Source organism: Chiloscyllium punctatum, chromosome 12, assembly GCF_047496795.1.
Source record: "Chiloscyllium punctatum isolate Juve2018m chromosome 12, sChiPun1.3, whole genome shotgun sequence".
Classification (NCBI taxonomy): domain Eukaryota; kingdom Metazoa; phylum Chordata; class Chondrichthyes; order Orectolobiformes; family Hemiscylliidae; genus Chiloscyllium; species Chiloscyllium punctatum.
The window spans coordinates 47456880-47472324 of NC_092750.1; the positions used below are offsets into that span (position 1 = coordinate 47456880).

The 15445-nt window shown below is 37.1% G+C and overlaps 1 protein-coding gene across 3 annotated transcripts in view; it reads right to left on the reverse strand.

Moving 5' to 3' along the window:
• Nucleotides 1-15070, reverse strand: part of eogt (EGF domain-specific O-linked N-acetylglucosamine (GlcNAc) transferase) — a 63213-nt gene extending 48143 nt beyond the window's left edge. For 2 of the 3 annotated variants that reach the window (XM_072582518.1, XM_072582517.1), the window contains exons 1-4: nt 14579-15070; nt 10931-11029; nt 9741-9963; nt 4394-4494 (exon numbers count right to left, since the gene is read on the reverse strand). In XM_072582518.1, coding sequence (XP_072438619.1) covers nt 4394-4494; nt 9741-9963; nt 10931-11029; nt 14579-14613 — 458 coding nt within the window. In that variant the 5' untranslated portion in view covers nt 14614-15070. Of the gene's footprint in view, nt 1-2072; nt 2124-2439; nt 2625-4393; nt 4495-9740; nt 9964-10930; nt 11030-14578 lie in introns of those variants that run through there. The other variant, XM_072582519.1, reaches the window with a different exon arrangement.
• Nucleotides 15071-15445: the final 375 nt, after the last annotated feature.

Here is a 15445-nt window from a genome sequence, read left to right on the forward strand (position 1 = left end):
AGACCAATAACTGTATGGTTATAAATACTAAAGAAGCTTCACACCATCCAGGACAAAACAGCCACTGGATTGGCACCACATCCAAAATATTCACTCCTTGCACCACTGTTCACAGTAGCAGCGGTGTATACCGTCTACAAGATGCATTTCAGAAATTCATTAAAGCTCCTTAGATAGCATTTGCTGAACATATGACCACTTCTACCTCAAAGGACAAAGGCAGCAAATACACAGCAACACCACAATATATTGTCATTCTTTTAGTGTTATTGGATTAAAATCTTAAAACTCCCTTCCTTATGGCATTGTGGGTTTATCTCCAGCATATAGATTGTAATAGCTCAAGAAGGCAGCACATCACCACCTTCTCAATGATAACTAAGCATAGGCAATAAATGTTGGCCCAGTCAGCAAGTCCCACATCCCAAGAACTAATTTTTAAAAATTATGCTCCCTGGCTCTTACCCATTCTACCAATGGGAACAGTTTTCCATATCTTCTCTATCCAGCCCCATCATAATGTCAAACCTGTCTACTTCTCTACCTTCTGTTTTCTGAACAGCCCCAGCTTTGTTCATCTATTCTCAAAACTGAAATCCAACATCCACTGGGCATTATTATTAATCATTTCTATACAGTGGCCAATACATTCACATCCCCCCAGAACTGACATAATGCTCTGGTTGAGTTCAAATCTGTGTTTAAGCTCACACCAACTTCCATGCTTTTGCACTTCATGAACAAAAGCATAATGTCTGACTAATTCCTGAATCAGATACACTGTATATATCATTAACCACCTTCTCAAGCTGGCTTACCACCTTCAACAATTTAATAACCCCTCCCAGTCCCTTTACTCAGACACCCCTTTGGAATTATATCCTCTACATCATCATTCCTCATTGTTTTAGCTTGTTCTTCGTACCAACAGAAATACTTCCATGTATCAACTCTAATGTGTCATGTCTCCATCCACTGCACAAGCTTATGTCCTCTTGAAGTTTATCATTATCCTGCTCACAGTTCATACTGTCATCTTCAAATTTTGCCCTGTGCACCCAAGTGTAGGTCATTAAAATAGATTAACAAAAGCAATGATTGTAATAACGACATCTGGGCCACCTCCCCACAAATATAGACCACTACTCTGGTTCCTATCAATCAGTCACTTTTGTATCATCGATAGTCACAGGTGAAGTGCCAGAAGACTGGAGGTTGGCAAACGTGGTGCCACTGTTTAAGAAGGGCGGTAAAGACAAGCCAGGGACCTATAGACCAGTGAGCCTGATCTCGGTGGTGGGCAAGTTGTATCATTGGGCTTTTAATTCCATGGGTTTCATCTTTGCTGAAAAATCTATTATGTGGCATTTTTGATAGCCCATGTATGGTATATCAATCAGACTGCCCTTATAATTCCATTTTTTTTACTTCATAGAAATACTCATATTCATTAATTATGATTTCCTTTCAACATGTCCATGCTGAGTTTCCTTAATTAATCAATATTAATTCATGTAATGGTTAACTTTGCTACAGAATATAATTTCTAAATGCTTTTCCACTAACAAAGCTAAACTGACTGGCAAACAGTTGCTGAATTTATCCCTATGTTTTTTCTTTGAACAAGGATGTAACATTCAATCTTCTCTAGCCCTCTGACACCAGATTTATTAACTAACAGTTAATAAACTAACAGTTTCCCTATTTTTAAAAAATAATTATATAACAAGTACTTTGACAGAATAGTCATATGGAAATCAGAACAGAAAATTAGTGGACAGAAGATGAGCCAGTTTTAAAGAACCAACAGGAGCATATCGAAGTAACAATGGAGAAAAACTCAAATCAAATACAGAGGAACCTCGATTATTCAAATGAGATGTGCGGGGACTATTTTGATTGATTATTCAGATAAATTATATGACCTGAAAAGAGGGAAGCCATACTGGTCTATTGCTGTGCTCTACCGGAGAGTTTGTTTAAATCTCTAACTTTGGGAGTCTGTTATTTATACAAACTAATCTTTGCATTCTGCAAATTGCAGGTTAAACTGAGAAGAACTAAACCCTTACCATTGCAAAAATATATAAAATCCCAGCATTAAGCAAGGTCCCGAACAGCTTCTACAATCACAAGAGCATTTGTCAGTTTCCGTGAACTCGGCGTCACGATAGAAAGACACCACCTCGCGTATGCATTTACTTTCTCAGCCATTTTTGAAATGTATTTTTAAGAAGATGAGAAACTTCTACAGGCTGACATTCACAGAGAACTTATAAAAAAAACAAATAAAGTTGGCGTGCAACTCACTTGTACTCCTTTATCTCAGAAAGACAGAGGTATTGCCTTGCACATGCGTTTCATGAACGACCTGGTAAAGTGATGGGAATACCCTGTAAAGCATTCATTTTTGCAAAGGGCTGTGTAACTAACCCTTACCTAAAAATATCCAGTTGCTGATGCTTGAGGTGCTTATGTTTCGTTGTTTTTGCCAGCGTTTTCATATTTTCTTCAGTACAGGTAATCTAAATACAATTACCTCTTTGATGTAATGTTCTTGCGGGACTTTGAGATCTTCTTCGGATAATCCAAAATTCATATAATTGATGTTCAGATAATCAAGGTTCCTCTGTATGGTATTAATAAATTAGTATATTTCTATTGTAATAAGAGTTGACATATCAAAGAAAATATGAGATTAAATATGAGATTGATTGTAGCAATAGTTAAAAAGTGTGGTGCTGGAAAAGCACAGCAGGTCAGGCAGCATCCGAGGAGCAGGAGAGTCAACATTTTAGGCATAAATCCTTCATCAGGATTGGAGCAATAGCAAAGTTTGAGGACTTTTCCGAAAAAGAGGCAGAAAGGAATGAAGTAGATACTAAAATGGTAGCAGTGATACAAAGTAAACATTTTCCTTAGAATGTATTAAGAATAGAGAGATGACATAGGACACTCGAAAATTATATTTTTCACCTTAATATAATCTTGTCTCTCAAATGAACTCCCACAATAAACTGTATCAATCTGAACAGTCCCTCCCTAAGCTCTCTGGGTAGTTCCTTTGGATCACTGGGTAACTTCACTTGGAATTATTGGCACTGTCATCTAACCCTCAAAAACCATTTGTTAACTCCAAATCCACATGTCCAACTCCAAGAGCCCAAACTAACAGCAAATGACACCAAAATGCATGTACGTAAATCTCTCAGTTTCATTGAACCTCCTCATCAATGGATCCCTGAAAATTATGCTTTGCCAGATGCTCTTTCATACCCAGAAGGTGCCTGCAAAGTGGGACTCCAATGGTAGGGCCTGCAATAGGTTTAGCAGCTCAAACTGACAGGCTCCCAATTTGTAATCTGTGAGTTCTTTCAATGGTAGGGGCGCAGTGGGTCTGGCCTAACACTCAGACTACAAAACAGAAAATGTCAGTTTTTGTCTTTTTCATGTTAAAGGGGCTTCAGTCATGAAACAAATTTCAGTTAAGAATTGTGTTTTGCTGGGACACATTTGTAGCACATCTTGCAAAGTACAGCAGTAGATTTTGAAGAAACTACACCAAGTAATTTTTAAAGCAGCTTTAAAAAATGTTTGACTAGATTTCACAAATCATTTATCTGCTGACAAAAATTTTAGGCTCCAATTTAGGGTTTATTATAAACAGCATTTTTCAGAAAACTACAACTTGCAGTTTCTATAAATAGAGGATTTCAACTTACTTTCAGAATTTTCTAATACACACAGCTTAAATTCTCCATTAAATATACATTACATTAACTTTACTGTTCATTCAGGGATAGTATTTTTTTCAGTATTAAAAAAACCTATCTAAAGCTTATCGCAGTGATTACATTCAACATTTTCCAGTCTAGCATTTTAAAAAGCGGGCAGCACGGTGGCTAGCATTGCTGCCTCACAGCACCAGAGACTTGGGTTCAATTCCCGCCTCAGGCAACTGTCTGTGTGGAGTTTGCACATTCTCCCCGTGTCTGCGTGGGTTTCCTCCGGGTGCTCTGGTTTCCTTCCACTATCCAAAAATGTGCAGGTTAGGTGAATTGGCCATGCTAAATTGCCCGTAGTGTTAGGTGAAGGGTCTGGATGGGTTGCTCTTCGAAGGGTCGGTGTGGACTTGTTGGGCCAAAGGGCCTGTTTCCACACTGTAAGTAATCTAATCTAATCTAATCCTGTTGGAAAATTGCAAGTTATTTTAAAGAACAACCAGCTATAGTGCAAGGTAAAATTGTGTCCTACATTTAACAGTACAGGTAATATCAGTAATGTTTGCAGTTATTCCTTCAATTGACATGTAAAACAAGAACAGAAATCTTCACTCAAATAATATGCATCACCAAAGTTATACACTATGCCTCTCCTTTTCTATGGGTCTTACCAGCCTGAAGTAGCATCACTGCACACAGGATAACTGAATCTGTGTTCTGGTTTGCAATTGTTTTCATATCCCCAGCAGGACTGCAGCTTTCTCAAGTGTTTCTACAGCAAAAGTAGATGTGCATTTAGCTTCTGTTTCTCAAGGTCAACAATATGTACTCCATATTTCATCCAAATTCTCTACATTCAATTAAAAAATGAGTCAATATGAAATCAACTAAATGGTCAAAATAGCAACAACACACAGAAAATAATTATAATCATAATGACTTATTACTGTGATTCCTCACACTTGCTTCTTTATTCTGAATTTTAAGTACTTTTGAATAGGAAAACAGTTTTTCTTTAGTGTCCACATAATTAACAAATTGCCAGTAGTGATCTCAATTTATGCATATATGTTGCATATATTTTCAAAGTTGATTCAGTGGCAGCAATGACAGTTCAGCCCTTTAAGTCACCACAGTAGTGGGCCATAGGTTCATGCCACAAGCTCATTAAGTCCCCATTTCAGTCATAAAATGGTTACAAAAATGCTGAACTAAATATTTCCCAACACTGACAAAACAAAATCAGAATTATCCCAAGTTACTTTCACAGAACAACATATGACTGGTTCAGAGTAACATGACTGGAGACATTATTGTAGGTTGGGCAATTGCCTGGTTACAGGTGCTCTGCGAAATAGCACAATAGTTATCATCTTGTTTTAAAATATCTATGTTTTTGGACCAATCGCCTTGTTTTTCACTGGACAAATACAAAAGACTAAAATCAAACCATGTCACAAAACATTACATTTTCTGATGCTCAAGCAAAAGGTAATCATTTACATATAGGGAATATATGGGAAGGCCATTTTATTTTTAAAAGTCAACATATATCGAAGATTCCGTTTTAAACTGAACACAAAGCTGACTCCTTTTAGATCTTAAAGGCACCATTATCAACTGCTCTTAGTCTTCTCTAATTATTAAATAAAAACCATTTTAAAAATATTTAGTACAATTCAAGTATTCCATAGGTAAATTTTATTCCAATACTTAATTCACTCATCAGAAATCCAAAACAATCTACTTTGGCCAGTTGTAGTAAAAGTCCTGACATCCCAAACCATTGTTTGCTTTCAGCATTATCAAAACGTCCACTTCTTACCTCTGAATTCAACTATAATATTGACAAATTCACAAATGAGCAATGTGTTATATCAATAACCATAATAACAAGTGTAAATGTAAGTGTTTTCATTGTCTGGACGACTATTAAATCAATTTTGGTCAATTCTTTATTAGGCATTATCATGTTTAATAATATTTTATATATCATTCCATTTCACTAATGCAATATTGTAAAATTCTGTATTTCCAAAGGTCCAGAAACCAATGTCTTGTTTCACAATGCAAATCGCAATACTCCGCTATTTTGAACAGCAAGTAAAATCCTGATAATTATAATAAGGAATCCCCAATGGCTCAACTGGTTAAAGTTGTCAGCATTAAGCTAACAACTGGTCCGAGATTTGATCACCATTTTGTGCTGAGTTAATTGATCTCTTGTCAGACAGAGAAACGGGCAACTCAACTGGCCTATGTGCACTTTTGCTGAGCTATAGTTTCTCTTCCTGATAATAATAAAGAGAATGTATGGGAATCTAGGTAAAAGCAGAACTGAACTAAGCAATTATGCCTCCATAGAGTACTATTGATACTGAATGTATAGGTAAACTTGTAAAACATGGCTTTTTAAATAGACTTTGTCATTCAGTGGATTTAAAAAGTTCAAATCAACAGGTTAATCCTTAGTATTCCAGATACTGATAAAAACAAAGAAGATTTGCTTTGTGAGCAAGTATGTTAAAGTTTACTTCTGAAAATTAATTTCTGTCACACATGAATAGTTTTAATATTTAAGTACTGCTTGGATTAATTGAAAAAGGGCCAAGATTATCATTTTTGATTTAATAAGTCATTGCCATGCAGATAATTTATTGTTTGAGGACTAAATCTTTGTTTTTAAAATAATCATCTCTGCTTTCTAAGATATCAACATTTCCAGTTAAATATCAAAAGGAAGGTAAACTTCAAAGATTTATTGGGCCAAAATTGTTATCTGTGAGCCAAGCCTTTGAGTTTTGCTCAAATGCCTTCAGAATCAGGGGGAACCTTTGCAAAGTGTTGCCTCAAGGTACTAAATAAATTGAGTAGTGTATATGACAGGGCTTTATCTTCTGAAAGCACTGAATCATGCCAGCATGGAGAATAATTTCTCCATGAGGATCAATAGCCCTCTGGCCCTTCCCCCAAATAGCCAGTGTTCACACAACATTCTAGACCTCAGGTTTTCAAACTAGCATTCCCATTCTGGGGGCATCATGAGATCTGTAAGCTCATCAGGTTTCTGCTAGTTTTTTTTAAAATATTTGTTAAATAGTAAACACATCACTTCTGTTATTGTATATGTATACATTTTGTGCAAAGATTTGCCTTCTTGGCAGTACATGCTAACCTTCCTAATTCAGAATAGGAGCTCAAGCCCTGTTATTTGCCGCATTTTAATTGCATCGAGCTTTCAAAGCAAAAAACGCAAGTGTCATTTCCGAACCTGATTCTGCAGAAGGGTTTCAGAATCCAAAAGAAACCAATGAACCATGAATTCCTGCATTTGCACAAGTAAACTTAACATATGTATTTTGACAACAGCATCATCAGGTGTTCTTTTCATGGGTCTAGGATCAAGAAATAATTCCCACTATCTGTACAGCTACAGGTGACGTATTGCTATGCAAAATGATATTTCCAGGAGGCCTTGGACATGGTTGACCATTTGTAGGAAGGTTTTGAAACACTGGCCACAAGTAACCCAAAGGCAGGACCTGATTATCAAAGGAGATTCAGGAAGGAGACAGAGAGCTGGCAAAGGAACTGAGGTAGTATTGTTAATTAAAGAGAGTAGTACTACTGTGGTGAGAGATGAACTTAGTTTCTAACGTTCAAGACACAAATTCAGGTTGGGTAGAAACAAGAAACAGCAAGGGGGAGAAAACATTTGTTGGAGTTGTTTACAAACCACCAAACAGCAGCGGTTGTGGAAATCACAGTATAAATCAAGAAATTGGACATGCATGTAACAGTTATGGTGGGGGGAATTCAATCAACATATAGGTTAGATAAACCTAATTAGTACTAACATTGTGGAGAACAAATACTTGGAATGTACACAATATAATTCCCTGGATCAAGATGTTGAAGAACAATCTAGATAACAGGATATTTTAGATCAAGTGTAGGAAAATGTAAAAAGGACTAAATAATAATTTTGTTCCATATCAGTTTTAGGAAAGAGTGACCATACCATGGCAGCATTTTACATTAACTTTAAATGTGACATAGTTCAATCAGAAACGTGGGTCTTAAATCCAAACAAAGGACACAACAAAAATAGTAGGGTCAAATCAGCTATGGTGGATCAGGAAACTGAGTTAGGAAGGTAAAATGATAGACAGGCATGGGCAAACAGAACCAATACATAGTTTGGAACAAAAATACATTCCTTCATTCACATAACATCAGCAAGGCAAACTTCCAATTGTGCCCAACAAAAGAAATCAAGACTGTATGAGATCAAAAGGCCTATAAAGTTACCAAAAAAAGTAAACATAAAGTCAGGTAGCATTTGAAAATTCTGCAGAAGAGGACCATGAAAAAGATTAAGAAAGAGAAAATGGTTGACTAAATGTGTGAAACATTAAAAGGAACTGTAAACGTTTCTATAGGTATGTCAAAGGAAATGTTTAAAATCACACAACACCAGGTTATAGTCCAACAGGTTTATCTGGAAGCACTAGCTTTCGGAGCACTGCTTCTTCACAATCACCTAATGAAAGCAGCACTTAGTCTTCCAGATAATCTGTTGGACTATAACCTGGTGTTGTGTGATGTTTTTAACTTTGTACACCCCAGTCCAACACCGGCACCTCCAAAACACAAGGAAATGATTAGCAAATCCAAATGTGGTACCATTACAAGTGAAGTTAGGATAATTTACAATAGAGAATAAGGAAATGGCAGAGAAACTAATTAAATAATTCGCCTCTGACTTCAAGGAGAGAAAAATAATAAAAATCTGTCAAATAATAGAGAATTTGGGAACTAATGTAAATGAGGCTCTGCAAGATCGGTAATACATTAGTAAGAAAATACTATCAGAGAAGTTAATGGGTCTTTATTTGGATAGAACCCCAGGCCTGATGATCCACATCTAAGTGTTGAATGTGATGGCTGTAGATATAGTAGTTGCCTAATTGGTCATCTTTAAAATTTCAATAGAGTCCAGAGTAGTTCGCAGAGATTAGATGGTGGCAAAGGTAACTCTACTGTGGAAAGAGAGAAAATTAAGGCATGCCTACCAAACCTATGAGAGCTTTTTGAGGATGTTACTAGCAGCATACATAAGAGAGAAAACCAGTTGGTACATTTAGATTTCAGAAAGCTTTTTAGAATGTGGTGAATCTTTGGAATTTGCCACCCCCAAAAGATGTGGAGGTTCAGTCACTAAGTAGGTCCAAGTCTAAGATCGACAGATTTTTATGTATTTAAAACATCCAGGGATAGTGCAAAGAAAATAAACTGGTGTGGAAGAACAGATGTGATTTCATTGAATAGCAAAGATGGTTCAAAGGGCCAAATAGTCAACTCTTGCTCCCACTTCTTGTATTAAAAATACAAAAAACACTAGTCTGAACAAATATAACAAGGGCAGTCTATTTGTGAACAATTGTGAACAGGAATCCACCCATCAGTCTGAGTAACAGTTTTTTTTATTGTCTTTATGGACAAACCTTTAAATATTTTAAAATATGCCCACTAGGTGCTTCTTTTCACAAGCAGCTGCACATATAATAAGATTAAACACTGCTTAAAAGGGACATATTTTGACAAAGCTTTTTGTCTTTGACTCATCAGGACAACCTACAAGAATATCAATTCAAGGGTAGCACCAACGTCTATAAAGAGATTAGAAAGCGCTAATTGGTCAGCAGGTGGACTCTGATTAATAGATGCTGATTGTCAGTTCTCTGCAGGCTTTATTTACATTTTAAACCAGGCAGATTGGCTCTGATTGATCAGGTCATTGCTCATATAAGGGTGCTCTCTCCATTGGCAACATGTGTACCAGTCAGAGTCCACTTGCCAATTAATCAGCAATCTCCTCTCATGCAGTCTAACTGTTGGTATTCCATTGCGTTGGTATTTGCGCAAATTGTCCTGATGAGTACAAGCCTGAAAGCTTCAACAAAATCTGTTTTTGCAGTAATACTCCAATACTAAATGACTATTAATAAGACTTACCATAAATGGACAGAGAGGATCTTTTTTGCAATGATTAGCTATGTGCATGTTATTGTGCAAAAAATAAGGAATATGCTCATCAGGCAATGTGACATTATTGTATAAAGGCACTACTTGGACATCGTCTGTATTGGTTTGGTCATTCTCTTCCAGTCCAAATGCTACAGCAGGCTGAATTGCAAACTGAAGCAACAATAATGTCATGAGTGAACAGATGGCAGACCTACAAAAGAAAAATGTAAACATCTAGCAGATTTTCATTAGTGAACTTGCAGCAGACAATAATTCAATTGCTCCTATGTAAATAAGCAAGTGTCCTGAATAATACAAGCAATTAAATATTCAAATAGTATTGATTAACTCAGTTTTGAGGTAATAGAATGTATTTTGTTGTAAACATGTTTCTGAACTTCAAAAGATATTTATATCTAAACAGCAGCACTAAGACTTGCCGCATGTATGGCTCACTGATGCAATTTCCTTCTCTGACAGGACATTGAGTCACCTGCTTCAGATTACAATTTAATTCTATCATTAAAACAAGACACAGAAATAACAAAAAGCAATTACAGAGACATCTGGCCTATTCGAATGTAAGCTTTATAAACTAGACATAATACATTAACTTAGCATTGACATGACTGATAAATGATTAAAAGCATGGGATACTAGTGAATGCATATGTCTGAAGTACATTATTCAAATTCTTACCAAATACATTAAGCTTGTTTACAAACACTGCTACATACTAGTAGATACCTCAACTATGCTTTAAATGCACTGTCATTTTTGTAGGCCTCGGTTAGTTCGTTTCAACACATTTTTAAACATGGTACCCTTAAGACCCTCCAAAACTAATTAGATGGTTTGCCACAAACTATGCAAACATGGACATGATACAGAAGGCTCAAAAATGCAAATGATCACAAAGCTATCTAGTCTATGTTTCTTGCAGTTGTGGATAATAACATTTTTTCTTCAAAACACTAGCATAATTTTGCCTTGGAGGTATCTAACCAAAGATAATACTAACAGTAACATTTTCTGAAAATGTCACTGCTTAGCCTTATTTCTAGTAAATTTGCTTTTAACAAGCATTACATTTAATCAAACACATTTGTCTTCTGTTTTACTGAAGCTCTTTCTGCTCTACATTTAGGTTTCCCTGCAATGGTAATGTCTCCCTTTACCTGTTAGAGTATCCAAATTCATTTTTCATTACGGCATTTAAGTCCTCCTTTTCTATCCATTCATGTTCTTGTTCTGTTTCACTCTCCCATTCTGATAAACTAAAAAGGAAAACAGTCATTTCACTTCACTTCCAGAGCAAATATCCAATGTTCTAACTATGGCACATTTCACTTCATTCAATTGTTCCATATTTCTCTGAATGGCTTTTGTATCACATTCTGAGATCAACGTTTCAGATTAATTTCATACTGCCTGCATCTCAGCAAATGTTCAAATTTATTTCTGTAAATGATGCGAACTTCCATTTGTGCAAAATAGCAAACTTGAATTTTAAGAACTGTGTTATCAATAGGCAGCATTGTATTCATAGTCAATGTTGGATTAAACCTATTGCATTGTACATATTATAAGCCTATAGCTATGTTGTATTGATTATTGATCTTTCTCAGAAAGACTTTCATTTGCAGACTACAATTCAATCTGAATCTCCTAATTACATTAAAGTCATAATAATTAACTAGGAAAGCAACAACCAACGGCCACCTAAATATGATCTCAATAAATCTGCTACAGTTGCATTAAAATCAGTATTCCTTCATCATAATGTATCAACACGCAGTACGATGAAACAAAAATAAAAAAGCTCAAGTTAATAAAACCAACAAATAATACGGAGGGCCTACAAACCAGAAAATTAGTTCGTGTCTCAGATGGCTTATAAACTACCCAAGCTTTTCTTTCAGGGTTTATCATCTGAGTCATAGGTTTAATAAGAAGAAAACCTAGAAAACACATGACTTAAGAAATCATGAAAATATGCAAACACCCAAAGCACAAGGCAACATCAAGCATGAGAACAGTAAATAAGAAGTTCAGGTAAATCAGTAACAAATGGTCAGTGGATGCCACATCTGACTTCATAAAATATATTGAAAATTGTAGGAGAAAGAGAATACTTAACAAGTTGTTCCAGTTTTCAGTATTAGGAAAGTCAAGGGACTGTAGCAAGTACTATTTGTCATACCTCATGTTCAATTCTTGTATACAACACAGCAGGGAAACAGCAAGGGGAAAGTGTGCATTATATGGCATTTTTGGAGCTTGGATAAAACAAGAGGCTAGTTAAATTTCATTTGTTCAATTAACTATTAAAGAATGTCAAACTAAAATAGAATGGAGTAGAATGATAAAAGAAGCTAGTATTAGTACTTTTAGGACTCAGACTGGAAAATTAATAAATGGGGGAAATAAGGACGTGGCAAATTTTGAACAATTGTTTTAACTTTGTTTTCAAAGTAGGAAACATAAAAATCTTCCCAAGAATAGTGGGAAATTTGGAACTGAAAGGTAGGGAGGATTTAAAATGATCGGTATTATGATAAAAAAAGTACGAGGAAACCTAATGAGATTAAAAGCTGACGTGACGGTCTGCATCCTAAAACACTTGGCTGCAGAGAAGGCAGACGCATTGATTGAAATCTTCTAATGCTTCCTTGACTATAGGTGATCTGAGTAAGTTGTGAAAAACTCAATTCAAAAAGAGACAGCAGGAAGCAAGAAACTGACATCCAGAAAATCACAACAAAACAATGTTGACTCTGCCTGATTACAAATTTATGAGAATTATTTGAGGATGTAACAAGCAGGATGGTTAAACAGATGTATTGTATTTGGATTTCCAGAAGTGTTCAACATAATGCCACATAAACAGGTACCATAAAAGCTAAACTAGGTGATAGTTTAGAAGCAATGGTTAACTAACAAGAAACAAAGTCAGGTTCAATAAGTTGCTTAACTGCAACAAATACAGTACCATCAGGATTAGAGCTGGGGTCTCAATTACTTGATATTTATATTCATGACATGGTTGTACAGAGAGTATTGTAGCCAAATTTACTGGTGACACAATGATAGGTCAAATAATAACCTTTGAGGAAGTCGTGGAGTGGACAAAAATTTAAAAGAAGAATTATTTGGTCAGTTTAAGTTCCCTACAGCGTGGAAACATTCCCTTTGGTCCAATAAGTCCACACCGACCATCCGAAGAGTAACCCACCTAGACTCATTTCTCAGCATTTACCCCTAACTAATGCACCTAACACTATGCACAATTTAACATGGCCAATTCACCTGACCTGCACATCTTTTGGAATGTGGGAGGAAACCCACGCAGACACAGGGAGAATGTGCAAACCTCCACAGTCGCCTGAGGCTGGAATCAAACCCTAGTCCCTGGCGCATAAGGCAGCAGTGCTAACCACTGAGCCACCGTGCACCCCTTGTGGAAAATTGTGAGGTTGTCCACTTTGGCAGGAAGAATGGAAAATCAGAATATTACTTAAACAGAGAGAGCTTACTTAATGCTACTGCACTGAGCTATGATTCACAAAAAAGTTAGCACGCTGACACACAAAGGATGAGGAAGGCAAGTAAAATATTGAGCTTTATTGTAAAGGAGTTCATATATACAGATAAGGAAGGCTTGCTACAACTGCACAGGTCATTGATAAAATTCCATTCAGAACACTGTTTTGGTTTCCTTATTTAAGGAAGGATATACATGCGTTGGAAACAGTTCCACAAAGGTTCACTATAGACTGATTCCATGGTTAGAAGGGCTTTCTTATGTGGAAAGACAACAGGTCAAACTGTATGCAATGCCGTTCAAAGGATTGAGAGGTAAGCTTTTTGAAAAATGTTAGATTTTGAGGTTTGAGAGAACATTTCTACGAGCAGCACAAGGCACCTTTGAAAATAAGGAATGTCTCATTAAGACAGTCAAGGAAGAATTTCTTCTTTTAGAGAAGCATTTGTGTATTAATACAGATCAATTTTTTTCAGGTGAGGAGCAGGATAGGGGGCCGAACTTCCTGTTGTGGCTCCAGTGCATCCTTATGGAGGCTTCTAGCTGAATATTGATCACGAACAGAACCAGGTAAAAACAATGACTGCAGATGCTGGAAACCAGATTCTGGATTAGTGGTGCTGGAAGAGCACAGCAGTTCAGGCAGCATCAAAGTAGCTTCGAAATCGACGTTTCGGTCAAAAGCCCTTCATCAGGAAACAACCAGTCAATTTCCATTCCCTAACCCAGAGATGCTAAGGCCTTGGAATAGTTCACCACAGGCCACTGTTAAGAAACCATAGAGTTTTTGAGACTTGCCAATTTCTGTATTATGCTGCTAAATCAAAGGCTTTAAACCGAGACCGATTAAGTCCGCCCCACTGAAGCCGGGTGATCGTTAATAAACTGTAGCAGTCTTGTTGATAATCTGCAGTTACTTAAAACTGTAGACATTAGCCAAATGTGGTATTGCAAATTCTGGATTTATCTCCAAATTAACCAATAGCTCTCAACCTCCCTCCTCCACCACAAGAAAAAATCCCCGAACAAGGCGCAGATAACCAGTTGCCCGACTTTAGCGGACAGTCAGTGGTTTGCAAGCTGAAGTTTGGAGTAGCCTCTGCCACGTTTTGAATGGGGATATCAGATGGCCCTGGCTTTTTCGATTTGATCGGGGGTAGGCCCAGTAGAGCCCTGGTCTCACCGGCAATGAAGCCGGGCTATTCGCTCATGCCAGCGCGGGGCGGCGATCGCAACCCTGGGAAACCGCGGATACATTGTATCCATCTGCAGCGTTCGATACCTGGGCCAGCGTTCCACAGCCGAGCGCGGCGCCATCGCAAGGTGCAACGTTACAATGTTCCCCGGACACCGCACAGGCCAGAAGCCGTCCCTCTCCGAGCCGAAACAAAACCCTTCAGAGAAGATCGAAATGAATCGATGCTGCTCGACTGGGTTTGCCGGAAAATGCGAGACGAACTGGTTCAGATGGCACGCCGGTCGTTTGTCATTTGCTTAATATTAAAGTATTTTTTTTTGTCCATACAACATTGAGAGGTTTTGACATAAACTGTCAAGAAAAACAAGAAAGTGTGCAATGGACTTTTGTCACCTTCGCAAAGGGAATCTGAGAACTTTGCAGTATGGAAGTGGCCAGGTCAGGTTTAAACCTGCAACCTACGAGCACAGGTTTAATCATTTCAAGCCAGAGTTTTCCTCCAGAAATCACTGAACTTTTCAAATGCAGTCAAAATGCTAGAGAAACTCAGTGGGCTTGGCAGTTACCGTGGAGAGAGAAAGCGAATTAACGTTTCGAGTTCAAATGAATCTCCATACTGTTCAAGTACGTTGGGATTTGTGAGATTCTTTGTGACTCGACTTCTAGTTTCACATGGTAACAATAGTGAAAAGAAAAACACTTCATTTCCACTTTACTTCCTTCCATTATTTTAAAGCTATAGATGCCAGGTCCACTGCTTTTCATCATTTATATAAATGATTTGGATGTGAACATAAGAGGTATAGTTAGTAAGTTTGCAGATGACACCAAAATTGGAGGTGTAGTGGACAGCCAATAAGGTTACCACCAAATCTTGATCAAATGGGCCAATGGGCTGAGGAGTGGCAGATGGAATTTAATTTAGATAAATGTAAGGTGCTGCATTTTGGA